The 23077-nt window shown below is 41.4% G+C and overlaps 1 protein-coding gene across 3 annotated transcripts in view; it reads left to right on the forward strand.

Annotated features, from left to right (window-relative positions):
- LEMD3 (LEM domain containing 3) overlaps positions 1–23077 on the forward strand; it is a 77623-nt gene that overhangs the window by 29605 nt on the left and 24941 nt on the right. For all 3 annotated transcript variants that reach the window (XM_034770661.1, XM_034770650.1, XM_034770655.1), the window contains exons 2-3: positions 6046–6083; positions 13101–13167. In XM_034770661.1, the coding sequence (XP_034626552.1) occupies positions 6046–6083; positions 13101–13167 (105 nt within the window). The remainder of the gene's footprint in view (positions 1–6045; positions 6084–13100; positions 13168–23077) is intronic.

The following is a 23077-nucleotide window of genomic DNA, read 5'->3' on the forward strand; positions in this document are numbered from 1 at the left end:
TTAGAGAAATGTTTTAAAGCTCATTGCTCCTTTAAAGAGTCTGTATCCAACAGTTTTGTTACTTTACTGGAGTTACCAAACAGTTCAGTTCAAACACAGTACTGGATTGGTTTAGATTAAAAATGAAATAAATTAGGTGTTAAGTGAGTACTAGTATAAGGATTAAAGCCAGAAATGGTTACAAGAGAAAAAAGATAAAATGCTGTCTAGTATCTAAAACTTAACAAACTAGACTTGGGTCAAAGTAAAATCCTCACCAGATGTTTCCATCAAGATGGCTGATGGAACTGCTGGGTCAGGACTTATACCCGAAAGTCAAAGGGCTGGTACCTTTTGTAGTCTTAGGTGAAAGATAGATAATTTAGGATTCTGTACCACTCTTTTTACATTGAATCTTTGAAATGGATTCTTCTGAAGGACATCTTCAGATAATAAATCTGTTTCCAACTGTGAGGTAGGCTACATAGACTTTGTTTTGAAGGACGTGTCCTGCTGCTGCTCAGGGGTGCCGGAACAGGAGGGCTATGGCCCCATCACTTTGAAAAACGTGGGGAGGGCAGGGGTGGCAATTTGGGGGAAAGAGTGGTGCAGGGGGCGGAGCCATGGTTCCAGCGCTGGTGGCCACCCCACTTTTAGGGAGCTTCTACTAGGGTTACCATATTTCAACAATCAAAAAAGAGGACACGGGGCGCTGCCCTAGCCCCGGCCCAGCCCTCCCACTGCCTCCCACTTCCCGCCCCCCTCAGAATCCCCCTATCTGTCGTCTCCTCCCCCCCCACTGCCCCCAGGACCCCAACCCCTATCTAAGTCTCCCTGCTCCCTGTCCCGACTGCCCCAACTGCTCTCTACACCCCCTTCTCCTGACAGCCCTCCCTCAGAACCCCCAACCAATCTAACCCCCATTCCCTATCCCTTGCCTGCCTCCCCCCACCAGGCCGAGGGAGAGCTGCGGGCTCCCCTTGCAGCCAAACAAATAAGGCGCTGCTCTGCGGGGGAGGAGGGAGAGGGGGAGGGACTCTGGCTGCTAGAGGCCCCAGTGGCTGCGAGCAGCTTTCAATCAGGCCTAGCCGTCCAATCAGCCACGCCGCACTCTGCATGAGGGGAAGGGGGAAATCCCGGACATTTCTACCTTATTAGAAACCCGGACAGATGGTAACCCTACTTCCTCTACTGCTGCTGCTGCTTCCACTGGGATTGTCTGCTAAAATGCAAATTATTTAGTTCCTGTCCCTTCATGCAACTAAATGAATATTAGACATGTGATTGTCAGTCCCCTCCCCCTCTGTAATAGTGTTAAGTTTGCCTCCATCCCTTGTTAGCTTGATGTTTATGCAATACGTAAATGCCTTCTCATTCTCATTGTCTTGTCGTTGTCTCCTGCTTGGCTGGCAAAGATATTTTAAGAATTTTAATTTCAGTTTACATCAAGCTCTTTGCATCAGTTGCTTGCATCTACATTATATGATTCTATTAATAACCAGTGAGTAATGAGCTTTTCATTGATACCTTGCATGACACTTGTCAGATACATTTCATGGCATTAAAGGATTGGGATAAAGTAGAACTGGTTAAGCCATCTGAAATTCATTAGTTGTTATGAGGGTGCCACTTGCCTTCTGCACTTGAGCTGTTCTTAATGTCACAATATGCAACAGTGAAAATCTAATAGTAATTTATAGTGTCGTCTCTGAACAGCCAGAATCTTTGTGAGAGAAGCTCATACTTTTATCATGGACAGAAATAAATTTGCTTACATTACAGTAGTTTGGTAGGAGGAAGTAATTGTTTAGCAGATAATTTTGGCAGGTCAAGACTTCATGCATGGAAATGGAGGCTCTGCTCTCACGTGTTCACTTTTCAGAAATAGCTGGGAAATGCAGAGGAAAATTTGTGTCTAATTCAGTGTATTCTGGGCCCAAAGACAGAATTTTCAGATTCTTGGGATAAGTTTAACTTACAGTTCCACAGCTGCAGGAATTGCTCTGCAAAACTGTTCTGAAAATTTGCCTGCCATTTACCATGACAGATTTTGATTTTTTTTTTTAAATCTTTAAATGAGTGCTTACTGTAGGTGAGGAATTTAGCAGGGTTATAATATTGTCTGCCTAGCCAGTAATGCTCACCTTAGTTTGGTTTGCAGGATCTGGTGCAAATTGCCATAAGAGAGCCAGTTCTCTTTCTGTTGTCTTCAAATTCAAGGATAGGTTATGTTATCTAAACCTCGTGATTCTAGTGCCAGGCTGGTGATAAGGGTGTTTCTGATAAGAAAACATCTTTATTTGAGCATCAACAGTGTTCTCACTACTGTGCAGAGAGGAAGAAAATGTACTCTATGGAGCACTCATTCAATATATCCTTTCAGAAAATTTTGTTGGTGTGCATGTGTCTGAAGATCTTGGGTGAAAAAGCCAAATCAGAGATGAGTTTTGCTTTTTGTCTGACTGTGGAAGGACCTGTAATGTGTGTCTGGCAGGAGTGAGTTCCATAATTGAGGTTTATCACCTGAAAAGTTATGACTTGTGTTTCATGTTCATAAACGTCTGCAATTTGCCTACAGTTTCATCTTTTTATTAGGCACTTATATTTTTTATGATTATCTTAGGTTTTAGATATATATCCCATAAGTTAAAAACACACACACAGATTGCTTATAGATATTCATTAAATCTCCATCTAGCTCTTAGCCCGTATTCCTCTTTGGTAGATTGATTTTTTTTTTTCATTTTTTTAATGGGCTTTTTAGTATGCTTGTTTGGTTAACGTTTCTGGGTTGATACTGACTTGGGGTATTAGTTCCAAAATTGAGAATCCCTCAGAGAGAATTCCTTATCAGCCACTTCCTTTATATCAAGGGGGCTCCAGGCCAGGTGCCTCTGCTGATCTCAGCTCCACAGGTAGTGAGGCAGTCTCTCTTAGGTAACTCTTAGGTCCTAAACCTTTTAGGGACTTCTAGTGAAATGCAATTCATGTTTTCAGCCTATTCTTCCAATAATGCATGCAAATTCTCTGATGTAAGGATTCTTGACATTCTTATTGTGCTGTATTCCTCTGATAACAGCTGTCTAGACTAGTCTCTCTTTTACAGGCCTGTTCTCTTTCCCTTCCCTCTCCCTCTTCCCCCCCCCCCCATCTCATCTTCCTCCTTTACATTAATTGCCATTGGGTAAAATTTTCAAAAGTGCTTAAGTTGCTTTTTTGAAAACTTTACCAGTGGTCTGTTGGCTGGTCCTGCCTCCCAGTTCCTTCTTGGATTCCCAGCCAAGGCTGACTAGATACCTACTAGTTAGAGAAATAAACTAAAGAGTGCACGTGTGTGGTGACTCCAGTAAAGTTTCGAGGCAGTAACCTTGCAATCCTAAATAGAATTTCCTATGAGAATGTTGTCCCTGGATCTGTTCAGAGACTTTTTTTCATTTATGTGGCTGAATGTTTGCTATATCTGTAGGCCCCATCCCCTGGCTGCTAGGAAGGAGAGAGCTTTTCCTCCTTCCCTCCTCTTCCCCTTTGCCCAGAACCTGCTGGCTAATACTATGTGTATTGGGGCAAACTGTGCTACTTCATCCTTTTCCCCAGTCTGTGTCTCGGAGTTCCTCACACACAGGTACCTCCTGTATATCTGCTTCAGGTGATTGCTTTCCCCAGTAGCAGAATAAAATTGAAATGATTCTGATCAGTTTCAGTAGTACCCATAGGGTTCCAAACAGTGAAACTGTCTAGATACCTTTCTCTGCTGCAGTTGGGTATAGCTGTCATAATCAGAGGCATTGGGTCTGTCAGCTGACTTAGGAAGATGATGCAGCAATTTCCATTGCGTTCATACCCTGTAAAGTTATCTCCATAGCTGTGAGATTAGAAACTTACTTAAAATGGAAGCTTGTAATTCTGCACAAACTGATAATTAAGCACCAACAGTAAACTTAGTGTGGTGAAAGATTGGACAATCCCTGCTCCAATGGATAGGTCTAGAGAAGAGGTGTCAAATTCCTTGAGAGAAGAGGGCAGATACTATGTTTATGGTCAGGATATAAATTAAGGACTTCATACTTTCTTCAGTCCACAACAGATCCCTACCGATCTCTCTGGGAAGTTTGTACAGAGATTAAGGGGAAGGATACAAGATACAGAAGTATTAAATATTTCTGTTCTGAATCTGGAGAGAAACAGGATGATGTATTCCTATTTTGGAGTGATAAGGAAATAATTTCTATTCCATTAGTAACTAGGAGGATGATTAGCAGTAATTATAAGGTTAAACTTATTAAAGTAATCAGGACAAGATAACTTGCTCTCCAGAATCTTAAAAAAAAAAAAAAAAGCACCAAGAAGCTCTTTGAACCACTAATGTTGATTTTTAATAGTTATTGGAACACTGGGAAAGTTCAGAGGACTGGGACAAAGCTAATGTTGTTCAATTGTTTTAAAAATGGTAAACTGAATGACACGACTGACTATAGGTCAATTATCCTGATGTAGATCCTGCGCAAAATCATGAAAAGGCTGATTTGGGTTGTAATCAGTAAAGAATTAAAGGGAAGGTAGTGTAACTAACGCCAATCAACAAGGCTATGTGGAAAATAGGTCTTGTCAGCCAAACTTCAGATCACTTTTTATGAGATTACGAGTTCGGTTGATAAATTGACTCTGTTTTGTCCCATCTAGCAAATTGGGCCTAAATTATGGGAAGTGCATAAAATTATGTAGCACTTGTCCTTTCCCCCCCTCATTGACCCAAACCCTAGTTCAATCACTAAAATATTCTTTGGTTGTGTTTACTTTAATATTAAGTTCAGTTTTATATTGTGATGCATTCTCTTTTTTGCATTCACCCATCCTTCCTCTCTTGGGCAGCAGCAGCAGTCACTTTAAGTTTCAGTCATAAGGGGTTTGAATTTCTTGTTCCTTGGTCCAGAAACCCTTGACTGGAGCTCGATGCCCCACTATACTCTAAATATTTGCCACATCATCAAACAGTGATAGAGAACATTAACACTCTGTTTTTACCAAAATGATCAGTAGTGAAATAGCTAACTTTCACATTTGAAATTACCATTGGTCTTCAGGTATGAATGGGGGCAATTCACAAATTCCAGAAAAGGTTCAAGGTGTCTATAGATGTGGGTGGAAAGGGTTGCATCAATTAATGTTTGGCTAATGTTTCTAAAGTTCTTTGCAAACAGAAGGTCTAGAGATTTCACTTTCTTTTAAATGAAAATTTAGATTTTGAAGCAAAGTGATGTTGCATTTTAAAAAAGCACAAATGTTGTAGTTTACACACCTAATTTATCCTGTTTTATACTTTGGACTCTTTTAAAGATTTCAAGTGATGGGAAATCCACCACATCCCTTGAAAGTTCCATATTAAAATTTCACACTTTATTTCCGGTTATAATTTGTCTAAAATCAGTTTCTTCTGGCTCCAAAGGCATTCACAGTAGCCAGGGAAAACAGATTAACTGTAGCTTAAATGAACTGTGGAAATTGTTCTGTCAAAAATACGTTACTTGCTATTGTAAGCAGACCTGTATTTCCCTATTCATTTGAGAATCACTCAAAGTAGTCTCTCTTAAAGAAATGCTTTTGAGGGGTATGATGTTGTCATGCAGGAGTTTTCATTGAATAAGAATGTATGTTGAAATATGCTTGCATTGATTACACTATATACTATGAAAATGTCTAGCTCCTCAAAATTACTTTATTTAAGTGTAATAGTTGAATCACTTTTGAAGTTTTTTTGGGGTTTGCTAAACTACTCTATATTCATATTGAGGTGGTTGTTAAAAACTACTTAAATAGCTATATGGCTAATTATAGCTTGGGATAACACAGAATTTGCATCTGAGTCCAATAAACTGCTGCTGTAGCTGTCTGATTCTCATTTAGCCTAAATTTATAGATACATGATTTTTCCCTAAAAATATCTGTGTAATTACCTTTATACACTATGAAATTTTATGTGCTAAGAGACTATAATATTGATATATTTTATTACCATCTACAAGCCAGACAATAAGTGAACTAATGACATTCTTTTTTTACCCTTAATAGTTAAAAATCCCTTCAGTGAGCAGCTTGAAGAAATAAAAGTAAGTAAATATGATTTCAGTACATTGTGCTTTATGTTGTTTGTTAGATATTTGTATGAAGTCAGTGCAAACACCAATAACTATTAAGATATATGAAATTTTGGAATGTATGTCATGCTTCTAGCAGAGGTCATTGTGTCATACAGGACAGTGAGAAAATTAAGTAAGCTACTGTTATGTTACAAATGGCTACTGCAAGACCTAGGCACTACAACAATTATTAGCTTAAAAATGCTAGTTATGTTACACCTAAGACAAATACGATTGAAAGAATGTAAAAAATTAATGTACTCTTCCCTTTGCTGTCTTAATTTTTAAAAATCTTGAGCAGTAAAACTTGATTTATAGATTTCAACCTTGTCTTACAGTCAGATTGCTTTAACGTAGAACAATCCTGCTGTGTTTGTGTTGTAAAATCCTGGAAAGAATTGTATTAGTCTTCAGGTTTTTAAGCTTAATTCTACAAAACCCAGATCTGACTTGGATAGTGTTTTAAAGTTAGAAAGAAATACTCTATATGAAATATCAGGAGAATAAACTCCTCCTACTTCTGAAGAAACTGCTTGATCTTGGTTCATGAGGAAGGGTTTCAGAAGGTGGATTTCACTGAAGAGAATTTGTCATAGAATCATAGAATATCAGGGTTGGAAGGGACCTCAGGAGGTCATCTAGTCCAACCCTCTGCTCAAAGCAGGACCAATCCCTAACTAAGTCATCCCAGCCAGGGCTTTGTCAAGTCTGACCTTAAAAACCTCTAAGGAAGGAGGTTTCACCACCATTCCAGTGCTTCACCACCCTCCTAGTGAAAAAGTTTTTTCCTAATATCCAATCTAAACCTCCCACACTGCAACGTGAGACCATTACTCCTTGTTCTGTCATCTGCTACCACTGAGAACAGTCCAGATCAATCCTCTTTGGAACCCCCTTTCAGGTACTTGAAAGCAGCTATCAAATCCTCCCTCGTTCTTCTCTTCTGCAGACTAAACAAGCCCAGTTCCCTCAGCCTCTCCTCATAAGTCATGTGCTCCTGCCTCCTAATCATTTTTGTTGCCCTCCGCTGGACTCTTTCCAATTTTTCCACATTCTTCTTGTAGTATGGGACCCAAAACTGGACACAGCACTCCAGATGAAGGAAGCCTCACCAATGTCGAATAGAGGGGAATGATCACGTCCTCTGCTGGCAGTGCCCCTATTTATACAGCCCAAAATGCTGTTAGTCTTCTTGGCAACAAGGGAACAATGTTGACTCATCCAGCTTCTCATCCACTGTAACCCCTAGGTCCTTTTCTGCAGAACTGCTGCCTAGCCATTTGGTCCCTAGTCTGTAGCAGTGCATGGGATTCTTCCATCCTAAGTGCAGGACTCTGCACTTGTCCTTGTTGAATCTCATCAGATTTCTTTTGGCCCAATCCTCTGATTTGTCTAGGTCCCTCTGGATGCTATCTCTACCCTCCAGAGTATCTACCACTCCCCCAAGTTTAGTGTCATCTGCAAACTTGCTGAGGGTGCAGTCGACACCATCTTCCAGATCATTAATGAAGATATTGAACAAAACCGGCCCCAGGACCGACCCTTGGGGCACTCCGCTTGATACCAGCTGCCAACTAGACATGGAGCCATTGATCACTACCTGTTGAGCCCGAAGATCTAGCCAGCTTTCTATCCACCTTATAGTCCATTCATCCAGCCCATACTACTTTAACTTGCCGGCAAGAATGCTGAGGGAGACTGTATCAAAAGCTTTGCTAAAGTCAAGGAATAACACATCCACTGCTTTCCCCTCATCCACAGAGCCAGTTATCTCCTCACAGAAGGCAATTAGATTAGTCAGGCATGACTTGCCCTTGGTGAATCCATGCTGACTGTTCCTGATCACTTTCCTCTCCTGTAAGTGCTTCAAAATTGATTCCTTGTGGACCTACTCCATGATTTTTCCAGGGACTGAGGTGAGGCTGACTGGCCTGTAGTTCCCCGGATCCTCCTCCTTCCCTTTTTTAAAGATGGGCACTACATTAGCCTTTTTCCAGTCATCCAGGACCTCCCCGGATCGCCATGAGTTTTCAAAGATAATGGCTAATGGCTCTGCAATCACATCTGCCAACTCCTTTAGCACCTTCAGATGCAGCGCATCTGGCCCCATGGACTTGTGCTCGTCCAGCTTTTCTAAATAGTCCTGAACCACTTCTTTCTCCACAGGGGGCTGGTCACCACCTCCTCCCCATACTGTGCTGCCCAGTGCAGTAGTCTGGGAGCTGACCTTGTTTGTGAAGACAGAGGCAAAAAAAGCATTGAGTACATTAGCTTTTTCCACATCCTCTATCACTAGGTTGCCTCCCTCATTCAATAAGGGGCCCACATTTTCCTTGACTTTCTTCTTGTTGCTAACATACCTGAAGAAACCCTTCTTATTCTTAACATCCCTTGCTAGCTGCAACTCCAAGTGTGATTTGGCATTCCTGATTTCACTCCTGCATGCCTGAGCAATATTTTTATACTCCTCCCTGGTCATTTGTCCAATCTTCCACTTCTTGTAAGCTTCTTTTTTGGTTTAAGATCAGCAGGGATTTCCCTGTTGAGCCAAGCTGGTCGCCNACAGAGGCAAAAAAAGCATTGAGTACATTAGCTTTTTCCACATCCTCTATCACTAGGTTGCCTCCCTCATTCAGTAAGGGGCCCACATTTTCCTTGACTTTCTTCTTGTTGCTAACATACCTGAAGAAACCCTTCTTGTTCTTAACATCCCTTGCTAGCTGCAACTCCAAGTGTGATTTGGCATTCCTGATTTCACTCCTGCATGCCTGAGCAATATTTTTATACTCCTCCCTGGTCATTTGTCCAATCTTCCACTTCTTGTAAGCTTCTTTTTTGGTTTAAGATCAGCAGGGATTTCCCTGTTGAGCCAAGCTGGTCGCCTGCCATATTTACTATTCTTTCTATACATCGGGATGGTTTGTTCCTGCAACCTCAATAAGGATTCTTTTAAATACAGCCAGCTCTCCTGGACTCCTTTTCCTCTCATGTTATTCTCCCAGGGGATCCTGCCCATCCGCTCCCTGAGGGAATCAGTCTGCCTGTCTAAGTCCAGGCTCCGTATTCTGCTGCTCTCCTTTCTTCCTTGTGTCCTCTATTCCACGTTGTTTTTCTTCCATCATGATACTGACTTATCAGCTAGAGAATTGGGGCAACAATTTCTGAGGTGGACTCACTCTGAGGTGTCTGTATGTTGTAACATGAAGTTGGCAACCAGGTCTCTGACCTGATGCAATCTTCTTGGAAATACAGGCCTGATGTTGCAGGATACTGTGTTTCAACTCCGAATGCCTTCTTACAAGGAGTCCAGTAGAAAGGCCCATAAGCACTGGAGGAAGAGAGATGATTCTTTGACATTATAGTCTCTTGGGCACCAGATTTGACAGTCAACCCAAGAACCTGTTTTCAGTTTTCCCTTTCCTTCTGGGAATCTTGTCAGTTTCCTTCTAGTATGGAGTAGAATTGCTATGGATTGTTCATTGGCCAGAAGGGTTAGGCTCTCCAGTTCCCCTCCATACTGCCTTCTAATCCACATCATTTGTCAATTTATTATTGTCAGACATTAAGTTGATTCATGAAAACAGTTCTCACAAGTACCTTCTTGAGCAAGAGGTCATCTACAAAGCTATGGGTGGCTTCTTTTCCCCTAGAAACAAAAGAATTGAACAGTGTGTTCTAAGCGTTGCCAAACTTTGCTAGTAAGTTGATTTTTGTTTTGTGTTTGCTATTTTCCATCTGGGAAATGAAATAAACAAACTTGCTTTTCCATAAAATATTCTCTAGGAAGTTGACAATCTCCATCTACCGGTTGTTGAGAGAGAACTTTTTGAAATCTGGTATTTGATCCTGTTTGGCTCTTGGATCATTACATGTTTTCTAGCTGTCAGATCCTAAACTCCCGGTAAGATCCTAGTTACATCTGAATGTCTAGTGCATTATTACGTTGTCAGCATGGCCCATGAATGCTGAATTGTTCAGATGTTTAGTCAATGAAGAGAAGTATTTTAACTTTCCAGTATCAGTCGTCTTGAATAGTTCCACTTTCTCTTCATAATCTTAGTAACCACTATGTTTGATAGCAATCATTCCTTGACCCTTGAAGTTTTACATTTAGTTTGCGGTTGTTGAATAAAGCCAACAAGTCATTCAACCATTGCAAATTATGTAAAACTAATCAGTCTTCTCTTTTCTGAACTAAGAATGTGATTTTTAGTTTAGACATCTATCTGATGCTGCTGTCTATAGGAATCTTTCACTGCAACTACATTTAAGAGTTCCAGTAACATTGAAATTCTCAACCTTTCTGTTCATACCTTCGTTACTTCAAGCATTGATAAACTTTCTTTGACACAGTGCTTCTTAATGCATGCTGCAGTGAAAATGGACTTCTTTAACAAGATACTGAACAAAATCTCCATTACAACTGACAATGCTAGGCCTTCCATGTCTTATTTGGCATCTCACTGTCATGCATATTTAGGGAAATAGGTCTTCAGTCTTTGTTTAATTACTCTTCACTTGTTCTCCTAGGGGCCTACTGATAAAATGTTCATGAGATTATTTAGATGTATATAGAGTGTAATAAAAGAACCCCAATCCATTATTCTGGGTGCATTTAACAGTTTTTTAACAAATAAATTAAAATAAATACATCATGTTCACCTATAGCAACAACATAAATGTAACTGAAATTAACCACATGCACAATCTCCAGAGCCCTACACCCTGCCCTACCCAACAATGCCAGTGTCTTCATGATCCATGAAGAGGTGTGCATTGCGGCATGCCCTGAAGTCTTACAAAATTGGTTTTCCAGAAAATATTCTCTAGGAAGTTTGACAATCTCCAGTCTTAAAACTTGGACTGTTACATATCTGGGGAAGGAAATTTCTGGGGCCATAACAGAGCGCTATGCCAGCCATTACACCCCCCTCATGCCAAAGGAGCTTCAGCTCAGGGGCCTTCATGGATTGCAACTGCAGCTGTATGTCATAAGAAGAGAGGTGGTTTCCTCTCTGAAGTAACCATTGTAGAAGAAAAAAAAGTTACTCATTGATAGCTGTTTAGTTTTATGGAAGCAATATACTCTACTTCTTCCTTATGTCTTTGGAGTCTTCTGTATCTTTTATTTTATCATAGTGAAATGCAACTGCTTGGGGGCTTTGGATCCCTTTTATTTAGCTGGTTCTGAGAGTTCAGACCACACAGGAGAGCTTGGTTGACCCTAATAGATGCTTTTTTCCCCCTAAATAGTTCAGAGCTAATAGCACAGTTTACATCTTACAAATAAAAATGTACAGACATAATATATGCAGCTACTGACAAGTAAATCATCTTAATAGAACATCTTTAATCCTGAGGGATCAAAAGGCTATGTAGTCCAAACTGCTCAAATTCATCCATTTCTGTGGTGAGATGCTACACAACACAAACTGTTGAAGTGCAGCCACTTCTGTGGCAAAATTCCAGAAAATTACGTACTCTTTCCCCATTTTGGATGCAAATGATGATTTCACTGTAAACAGCAGGAACTTAAGTAGACTTTCTGCATATATTCCATGCTGGAATCTGGCCTGGACTCAAGGGTAAACACTACTACTCTTGCAAAATTTTATTAGTGGAGAGATGGTAACTACTGGTCTGACATGAAGGATCTATCAGTTCATCTATTTTAGGGGTGAGATTGAAACTTTTCAAAATGTGTGGGTGTGTCTGTGCGCTACTGCCTTTTTTTTTTTTTAAATGATTTAAATCTTTTGAATTGGTGGAAGTATCTGTCTAATCACCTAGGTGCAGAGCTTTGGGGCTGAAGTAGGAGAAAGATACTTATATTCCTGAATGTATTTTTCCTTCATTAAACTAATTCAGATTTGAGAAACTGAGAATGAAGAATACAAAAACTAGTCTTCCTGTTGCAAGCAATATACAAAAATGAGATTCTACTCTAAACCTCATATGCCTGAGCTAATTGTTAAATTGAAAATATTGTGGTGGTGAAGTAGATAATACAAGTCATATTCTTGAAGAATGTTTTTGAAAAGTGTTTAGTTACCACATACACTTAAACATTTTGCACTTTAAAGAGTGCCTTCCATCTGAGAATTGCAAAGCACTTTACAAGCACTAATAACTAAACCTTATAAAATTCCTGCAAAGGAGGTATTAACACGATTGTACAGGTAGAAAAATTGAGTCAGATGTTAAGTGATTAGCCTAAGGTCACACACGAATTGGGCATACCTGCAGTAACTGGAGATATTAGAATAATTCACTGCTCAATTTGCATCATTCTCTATTCCTGACTCCTATTCTTCTGTTTTGTCCACAAGATCATTCTGCCTCTATAGAATTGTCTTTCTCCCACCTTTACACTTTAGATGCCACAGCTTTTCTTTCATGCAAAATGAGTCAGTCAAGTTTGAGGGTCGATAGTGTAATGAGTTTTTGTTTTGGCCTTGCAGAAGTCTAATTTTGGCCTGAATTTCCCATGGATAGAACATAGTTGAATAGAAATTCAGCTAGGATGGTTAACGTACCTTGTTTTGCCTAAAGTGTCATAGGACCTTTAATAAGAACAAATATCCAAGGGCTTTGTTTATTTATTTATTTATTTTTTTTAAGATTAGCACCTCCAATTATTTAATACCTATTAAGACCATTCCAGGGCATTGTTTTAGTACTACGTTAGAGAGAACAGTGCAACCACCTAAATTGTCAATCTGTTTCCTATAATTTTCCTCTCTAACGCCAAGAACTAGCTTCAACTAGCTCAAAAAAAAGATTACACCTTGAATGGATACAGATAAATGCAAAATCAGTTGCGTATACTGTCTTTTTGATGCACAAAACACTATTTGGCTATCTTATCTAATTCTGTAAATAAAAGTGTTTTACTGTAAATAGCTTTAGGTTCTGCATAGATGAAAAATTAATTTCTCTTGTGAAGTTGTAAATTGTCTTAATGTTAACCAGCTTTTTTAATTCCAGGCAAATGAAAAAAGTCTCATGATGAACAGCTTATATAAACTTCATGATAGATTGGCACAAGTAGCAGGTATGTTTTTAAAATTAATATTGACTATAAGAGAATAATAGTTTATCAATGCAAATAAATATATATGCAGGCAGTGTTTGTGGCAATAGATAAAATCCCAGGGCTCAAATTCTTGGATGCAAGATGCAAATTACTTACTTCTGTTGAAATCACTGGGAGGTCACGAGTCCCAGTTCTAAATTACAAGCTGTCTTTTCAAGTATGTAACCTTTTTTTATCTTGACAGTCTCAAAGGTTTAGTTCAGCAGGATTCAAAGATTCTAAGGGCAGAAGGGACCATTGTGATCATCTAGTCTTAACTCTGGCATAGATAGCATAGGCTGTAGAACTTTCTCCAAACTAATTCATAGACCATATCTTTCAGAAAAAAATATCCAATCTTGATTTAAAAATAGTCAGTGATGGAGAATTCTTTGTAGATTTTTTTCCCCCAATGATTAATTACTCTCTTGCTGTTAGAAATGTACACCTTATTTCTGGTCTGAATTTGTCTAGTTTCAACTTCTAGCCATTGGATTGTGTTATACATTTATCTGCTAGATTGAAGAGCCCATTATCTAATATTTGTTCCCCATGTAGATACATATAGATGGTAATCAAATCACCCCTTAATCTTCTCGTATGACAGCCAATACAAAAAAGTTAAACACTTAAGAGCTCTGGAACTGTTCCATCTACTGGCCCTTGCTTAAATAAAGCAATCAAGTTCTATTTCAAGGCTTAAATATACTGTAATGTAGGGAAGATGGCATATTTGTTAAAAGCTAAACATATTCGACTGTATTTGGAAAAGAAATTACCTGTTTTATCTGGTACACTGTGCTATACACCTCTACCTTGATATAACGCAACCCGATATAACACGAATTCGGATATAACGGGGTAAAGCAGTGCTCCAGGGGGCGGGGCTGTGCACGCTGGTGGATCAAAGCAAGTTCAATATAACACGGTGTCACCTATAACACGGTAAGAATTTTTTGGCTCCCGAGGACAGCATTCTATCGAGGTAGAGGTGTATTTTTCATACTGATGTTTAGAAACAAATAACACTGTTAGCATTATTCGTTATGTACATAAAGAAATGAACAACAGTTACATATGGAGATATACCTATTTCATAGACCTGAAAGGGACCTTAAAAGGTCATCGAGTCCAGTCTGCCTTCACTAGCAGGACCAAGTACTGATTTTGCCCAAGATCCCTAAATGGCCCCCTAAAGGATTGAACTCACAACCCTGGATTTAGCAGGCCAATGCTCAAACTACTTAGCTATCCCTCCCCCCAATATTTTGTGGTGTTGCACAAAATAGACAAGTTCATTAACAAGAAGTCTGCATTAAGAATGCTATGTGTTAATGTAAACCCTATATATACATATTTTGTGACAAATTATAAAGGAACAATTATTACAATTACTGTTAAAATAGTTAACCATAATGACGCATTAAGAAACAATGTGTGTTTTTTGTCCAGTGCAGTGTGGAAGAAGCTTAAAGTTACACAGTGAAACTCTTAAAAAAAAAAAAAAAAACTTAATCTTCTCCAGAAAATGGAGAAGATTAAGTTGTCTGAACAACTGACATCTTGTGAGAATGCATTAAAATATAGTATCATATTGATTGATTATATACTGTTTTCTCCATAGGACTCTTGCCTGTTTCAGTGCATAAACTGGATGGTGCGTAGTGAAAGAGGTTGCTGTTGAATAATGAGGATAAAAAAAATATTCATTTTGTGGCCCCAAGCCTTTACTGCATACCATCCAAACGCTAAAACGAATGCAGAATTTTTTGTTGACACATCTGTGACACCCAACATAGCATAAGTGCCTCACAAACATTAAAAAACAAACTTTGCAGATAGCTGAGTATTATAGATGAGACTGAAAAACAGCATGATTTGCACAAGGTCACATGAGAAATCGATGACCGAGGCAGCAAAAGAACCAAGTTCTGTTTGATTCCAGTCCAGTGCTTTCCTCACAAGAGCATTCTTCCTCTTGCAGCAGGTCCTGTCTTGCTCACTGTACACGTAGAACATCGCCAGTGACTGGATACTACTAGAACAATTCACTAATCAGTTTGCATCATTCTTTTATCAACATAATGAAGCAAGTGTTATTAGATATTACTCTATCATAATGCATACATTAATGCACAGCCTTAAATTTGTCATTTCCTGAACTGAATGCTTCATGCTACAACGTCCTCGATCTCTTTAGTTTTTAATAGTGTTTCCTAAGTTTCCTACATTCTTTTTAAAACAAAACAAGAGATTCCATTTTCAGCTATTTAATAGACAGTAGTAGGTTTGCATGTTTATCTCTCCATGTATGGGAAGGACTTGAGTCATAAATAATCTCCCAGCAGATCTTCTCTCTTTATGTAGAACCCCAAAAGACCTACCTTATCCCTATTTAGTCATCCCGCACCCCAGTTATTTTCTGAGACCTGCTTTCTGAAAACATAATTTTTCTCTACACAGCCCTTCTTTTTATTAGACTATCCTCTGACAGGAGCCACATCTCAAGGATTACTTGATCGCTCTGACTAGAATAGCTTTTGTGTGATTGATAGATCCGTTATAAACCATTCCATGTGTTAAACTGCTGAACTTTTCTGTGGCGAATCAAGAAGAGTTTATGCTATTGGAGATATCCTTTCCTGTTCCCTTAACTTCTCCTCTCCAAAATACAGGATATGGAACAGCTGCCCACTCTACTGCCCTATTTGGTGCACCTTGTAAGCATGAGATCTATTTAAGCTTATTGGTGCCTATTAATGTCATTGCCTTATTGCATTGGGTCACTACATCACACCCAGATGTGAATCAGCAGTTGGTCACAAATTCCAAATTTTCCTCAAAGATTTGGATGAGCATTTGAGCCTTGTAGATAGAACTTGTTCAGATAAAGCTCTATTTAAATATTAAATTAAGTTAATCTTAATACAAATAAGAAACCAAAAATAAAACTGAAGCACAGGCCTTCAGCCTTTACTTTAACAGAGGACTATGCTTAAGGCCCTGATATTAAATAGAGAGAACCAAAGGCCTTGTACATAAAGCTCTACTAGTAATCAGAAAACAGTTACCAAATTTATTTTTTAAAAAAGAAAATGGATCAGCTCTTCATTTAAGTAAGGAGATCTTTCTGAACCTTATCTATAAAGTTGATGATGAAGTATGTGATTGTGTCCCTACTGAAGATTTTGAGATATGATGGAACAGTCCATTTACCATCCTCTGATGGAGGAGAGGGAGAGAAATATACTTGACACTTTAACTTGGTGAATAACTGAAAGAGAACAGATATGAAAACCAAGAGACAGAAAAAAACAACCCCACCCTCAAACCCTAAGCATTTTCCTTGCAGGATTCATTTTATTCTCCTTTACTTTTGGTGCTTTAAGCAAGCTTTGAGATTAATGAGCAATGGCTAAATAAAAGCCAGAAGAGTCAATAGCAATTTCAAATGTTTAGACAGCGCTGAAAAGCAAATTTAACTTGGTTTATCTTCTTTCCTCTCTAGTGAAGGATAGAGTAATCTTGATTCCTCCTGTAGACCAGAAATGCTTGGACTTTCTGGGGGGGGAAATCTTACTCATCGTCAACCCTACAGTTCTGTACTGCAAATTATCAGGCGCTGATGGTCAAATACAACTTTACAAATCATGCAAAATGTGGCTCCTTTATTCAACATCTTCCTTCAGACCAAAGTGAACAATTTCAGGCTACCATTTCTGAGGGACAGTTATTGGTCAGGACATCTCTTTAGGTGGCACTTGATACTGCAGCCCATTCCATTTCCATAGCAGTGGTGATATGCAGGGCATCCTCGCTACGGTTGTCTAGTTCCTCCAGAGAAGTCCAGGCTATGGTAGAGGATCTCCCAATTAATCGTCCAAAGTTGTTCACAGAGAATATTGATGAGTTGTTGCATGTTCTTAAAGACTCTAGGGCAACATTACATTTGTTAGGCATCTACACTCCTGAAAACAAAAGAAAATTCTGTAGATCGCAAACAGCTCAAAGTTCCTACCTGATGCAATTCTCTGGAATCAAGATTACTCTTTTTTCCTCTCTAGTGAAGGACTGAGTAATCTCGATTCCTCTTTATTCACCTCAACATGCTGCTAGTTCTTGATCTTGAATTTTAACAAGATATAGTAGCCTATCACAAGATATAGTAGCCACTCCCTTGTCTTTAGTCTGTCAGCTGCAATGATTTGCCTACCTCCTTCCCCCATTTGGGGACAAACTCTCCCAATTCCAACAAGCATGGGGAGCCTATCACCTCAGACAAATGGGTGCTGGATATAATACTATTGGGCTATAATCCATTTTACCTCCCTCCCTTCTAATTCCCTGTCGCTGTTCCTCTTTAGGAACCCATCTTAAAAGTTCCAAAGACAGGAAATAAACGAAGAAGAGGGTTTAGGAACAATAGAGCTGGTCCCTGCTGAGCACAGGGGATGGGGCTTCTACATGAGGTACTTTCTCATTCCAAAGAAGAGTGGAAGATGGAGACCAATCTTAGATCTAAAACTCCTAAACAAATTTGTGAGGTCTCAAAAGTTCAAGATAGTGACTCTGGCAGCTATAGTTCCTTTTCTAAATTCAGGGGATTGTTTTTCAGCCCTTGACCTTCAAGCATGTACTTCCATATAGCAATACACCTGATGCACAAAAGGTTCCTGTGTTTTTGTCATAGGGCAGGATCATTTTTTGAGTGCTTGCTCATGTCGATTCCATTCTAGGTGTGCGCACGCCCACGTGTGCAGCTATCGGAGATTTTTGCCTTAGTGGTACCCGTAGGGCCGGCTGTGGTGCCCTCTGGAATGCCGTGCTCATGCCGTGGTATATTAGGTACTGCCGGCCAGGGGTGCTGGAACAGTTTTTACAGTGGAGGTGCTGAGAGCCATTGAACCAAACTGTAAAACGTGTATATAATGGAAACCAGTTCAAGCCTGGGGGTGCTGCAGCACCTCCCACACTCCTAGTTCCAGCACCTATGCCGCCAGTTCTACGCCCTCAGTTCCTTTTTACCGCCTGTGGTGATCAGTTGGAGCACCTCTGTTGCTTGGCAAGAGCTAGCGGTTGTCTATCATTTTAAACTTCGTGCCTAAAAGCCATTGTATATTGTTCGCTTTGATAGTCTTAAGGAGTTCTTAAGTAGTTAAGTGTGAGTTGGTTAGTAGTTAGGGTCCCAATTGGACTTTGCCCCAGACGGGTCTCTCGGGTTCAAGCCCTGTTCAGACTGCAGCAGGCCTATGCCTGTGAGCGACCCCCCCAACAGCAGCTGCCTTAAGTGCCTGGGGGAGTCAGACGTTAAAGAGCGGTGCCGGATTTGCACTCCCGCTACTTCATAATCCTGAAGGCCAAAGGGGGCCTGCATGGCCTCAACAAGTCTCTCAAGAAGTTGAAGTTCCACGTGGTCTCTCTGGCCTCCATCATTCCTTCCCTGGATCTGGGGGACTGGTATGCCACTCTCGACTTAAGACGCTTACTTTCATGCGTCCGTATTCCCAGGCTACAGGTGCTTCCTGCGCTTCATAGTGGCCGGGCGTCACTTCCAGGGTGTTCACAAAATGCATGGCGCCAGTAGTGGCTTACCTGAGATGTCAGGGTGTCCAGATCTTCCCGTATCTCGACTAGCTCTTCAAGGGCAGGTCTCCGGGGCAGGTCCAACAGAGCCTCAACCTGGTGCGATCCATCTGCAATGATCTGGGCCTGTTAATAAACACAGAAAAGTCCATGTTAACGCTGGTCCAGTGCATAGAGTTTATCGGAACAGTTCTTGACTCCATGCCAGCCAGGGCGTTCTTCCGGAGGCATGCTTCCAGGCCATGTTGGACTTGATTGCCTACGTAAAGAGCATCTGCTTACCACAGCCCACACGAGCCTGTGACTGATGGGCCACATGGTCGCATGCACGTATGTGGTCCACCATACCCGTTTTCATCTACGACCTCTGCAGGCATGGCTGGCCGCAGTCTATATTCCCAGGAGGCATGCCCTGGACTGAGTGGACACGGTGCTGAGCCGCATCCTTTTGTCCTCAGACTGGTGGCTGGATCCAGAGTCGGCGCTGCATGGGGTTCCTTTTGTGACCCCGTCTCCGTCGCTTACCCTGGTTTCGGATGTGTAGGACCTGGGCTGGGGAGCCCATTTGAGTGAGCTCAACAACCAGGGCTTCTGGTTTCACAGCGATCTGGGCCTTCATATTAATGTCGGGGAGCTCAAAGCTGTTCGCCTGACCTGCCAGGCATTCTTGCCCCACCTGAAGGACAGGTCCTGACGGACAATACAGCCGTGATATACTATATCAACAAGCAGGGTGAAGCTAGGTCTTCGGCCCTTTGTCAGGAAGTGCTCAGCCGCTCGGACTTTCGTGTGTGGCATGCCATTCATCTGCTAGCCGCCCACCTGCCTGGAGCCAAGAATGTCCTGGCAGATCACCTCAGCAGAACCTTCTTGTCTTGCCACGAATGGTCTCTCCATCTGGATTTGGTCAGCCTGATCTTCTGCAGGTTGCGGACTCCCCTGGTGGACTTGTTCACGTCCAGACAGAACAAGAAGTGCCACGTGTTCTTTTTCTCTGCAGGGCAGGGACTAATCAAGCGATTTAAGTGACACTGCCCAACTATTGCTGTTTGTTAGCTTTTATGATGGTGAAATTTTCAAGGAAGATTTTTTTTGTGTTTAATACCATTAGAAAGCTACACCACATGAGCGATCATTTCTGAAAAGGTAAAAGGCTCATTTGAAAAAAATGGTTTAGATCGGCAGAAAGTAAACTTGCTTGTTACAGCCTGAGAACATGACAGGGAAACAGAAGGGCATTGCTTCACATTTGGCAGTGATGTGCCCTTCATTAAACACACTTCACGACATCATTCCCAAGACTGTCCTCTGTGGTAAGTTGTCTGGGGACTTGAAAAAATGGGTATTATGATGAGATTAGTGAATTACATATGCTCAACTTCTGGCTTGCCACCTTGTCTTTTTAAAGCTCTTTTACAAGTGACCTGTTGCAGCACAACCAGTGGCGGATTAGCCAGGGGGTCTGTAGCTGGGGCCATGGCCAATTGGGGGACTCTGGAAAAATGGGTGTCCCCGTGCCCAGACCCACCCTGCCTGCCCGGCGCGCCTGCCGGGGAGTGAGGGAAGCCACCACACCCCAACCCCGATCCCCAGCAGGAACGCCAGGCGGACAGGCAGGGCAATCCCCCATTCCCCAACCCCATTTCCACGGTAGGAGCATGGGCAGAGGGGATTACAGGTGGATTTTCGCAATATGTCTCCTGGGCAGGCAAAATACAACAGCCATCGCTTTTAGCAGGTGATTTTCATAAGGACAGCCATCCTGGGTCAAACCAATGGTCCATCTTGCCCAGTGTACTGTCTTTCGATAGTAGCCGGTGCCAAATGCTTCAGGGAGAGTGAATAGAACAGGGCACTTCATCAAGTTATCCACTTCTTGTTGTTTTGTATTCCCAAGACTACAAATGGGTGTTGGATTTCTAGATCCTTGTCAGCATATTTCAGACATGGGGATTTCCAGAAGTGGACCTCTTCACCACAGCTATGAATAAAAAATGCCATCTGTTGTGTTCAAGGTGGGGGATTTAGTTCGCAGTTCCTTCTCACTTGGATGAAAAAGCTGTTTTATGCATTTCCCTGATGCCGCTGATTCTCAAAGTGGTGAACAAAATCAGACAGGACAAGACCAGAGTTATTCTAGTGGCCCCAACGTTATCAAGGTAGGCATGGTTTCCTTACCTGTTTCACCTAGCTCTTTTTGTCCATCAGTAAATCTTTCAGTCACTCCTCAGGTGCCCTCTCACAGCACTGGTCGACTGCTGCATCACAGCATTCTCCACCTCCAGGCCCCTTGATGGTTCGTGGGGTAGTCAGTCTCTTCTGCAGAAGAACAATAAGTATTATTAAATAGTAGGAAAGATTCTTCTGGAAATACCTTCAAAAGTGGAGAAACTTTAAGTCACTGGTGTGAATTCCCGAATGCTGTCCCCAGATCTTCCTTGATTCTGCTTGTTCTGGAATATCTGCTTCAATTAAAGAAAATGGGACTATCAGTTCTTTCAAGGTTCATCTGGCTGCCTTAACAGCTTTTCATAGCACTATTGAGGGGTTCTTGCTGTTTGCTCACCCTACAACTGTAAGGTTCACAAAAGGTCTGGGAATCTTGTCCACTGGTCACCCTTGTTTGGGACCTTGATTTGGTTCTTAAGTCTCATGAAATCAACTTTTGAACAATGGCAAACTGCACCTTACTGAATTTGTCCATGAAAACAGCCTTCTTAGTGGCTATTGAATTAGCCAGCAGAATCTGAGAGATTGGAGCTTTAATGGCAGACCCTCCTGTGATGGGTTCCCCCCATCCTGGGGTGGCACTTGGAACTGGGGTATCACTGAGCCTGCCTGTCCCACCAGCCTGGGTTCCTTTTACATTGTACTGTTGAGGCAAGCCAGCCAAGCCCTCCCTCAGGCTTCAGACTGCCCTTTACTAGCACACACACAGGTAGGGACGCGCCCAGCTGCAGTTTCACACGGATGCTGAGATCAGCTCTGCATGGGAAAGCTCAGCTAAGGAATTGCCCAGCAGTCGAGTGCACACCCCCTCTGGAATGTAAATCCATAATTGTATCGTCTTGCTCAACACAGAGAACTATACAGAGTAAGTTCATTAAAATTTGCCCCCTCCCTCAATACGGAGGAAGATTGCACAGCTTCCCCACCCTCCCAACCCCCACTCCCGGTTATGAATTCCACAAACTGGTTTTAGAGAAAACAAAAGCAAGTTTATTAACTACAAAAGATAGATTTTAAGTGATTATAAGGGATAGCAAACATGAAAGCAGATTACTTAGCAAATAAAACACACGCAATCTAAGCTTAAGATATTAAAGAAACTGGCTATAAGTAGCACACTCTCACCCTAATGTTTTTAGGCAGATTGCAGAGATTTTTGAAGACCCTCTGCACTTGCCTGCAGCTTAAAACTTCAGATATTTCATTCACAGGCTAGACAACCTTCCAGCCTGGTCTCAGTCCTTCTCCCTTCCTTATCTTTGTTTCTTAGACATTTTCAGCAGTCATCCTGGGCGGAGATTCAGGGAAGAACCAACCACGATGCCTGCCTGCCTCCTCTGCCTTAAATAGGTTTTACATATGGTGGGAATCCTTTGTCTTCCAGTGTGATTCCCACCCCCGGTCAGTGGAAAAGTACTAATATCAGCATCTGTCCATATGAAGAATATGGGGCATAGTGTCATACCCCCTTTCACAGTATCCTACAAGGACAAAGTTCCCTTATGACCACATCCCAGGTTTCTTCCTAAAGTATCTTCTGAATTTCATCTGAATGAGGTCATTTACCTACCAGCTTTCTTTCCCAAACTACATAATTCCAACCTGGAGACCACCTGCCATGCTCTAGATGTCGGAAGGGTGCTAGCCTTCTATCTAAATAGGACTAAATCGTTTTGTAAATCTCATAGATGACTCATTTTGTTTGCAGAGAGATCTAAAGGTTCTGCTGTTTCTACCCAAAGACTATCAAAATAGATTTTGGGGTGTGTTGTAGCTTGTTACAGTACTGCCTGCAATGCACCTCCTGCTGGCGTGTCAGCTCACTCGATTAGATCAGTCTACATCTGTGGCTCTACTTAAAACTGTCCTGTTATCTGAGATCTGCAGAGCTGCTACATGGTCTTTGGTACATACCTCTCCAGGCACTATGCCTTAGTCGATGCCTCTAGATCTGATGTGGCAATTGGCAATGCAGTTCTTTCCTGTGTGCCAGATTTGTTTTCGAAGCTCCCAAGCAGTATCCCCATAAGGAGGGGGGAGTCACCTAAAGTGAAGCACCTTTAGGGACACTATTTGA

The sequence above is a fragment of the Trachemys scripta genome, chromosome 1, assembly GCF_013100865.1.
Source record: "Trachemys scripta elegans isolate TJP31775 chromosome 1, CAS_Tse_1.0, whole genome shotgun sequence".
Lineage (NCBI taxonomy): Eukaryota > Metazoa > Chordata > Testudines > Emydidae > Trachemys > Trachemys scripta.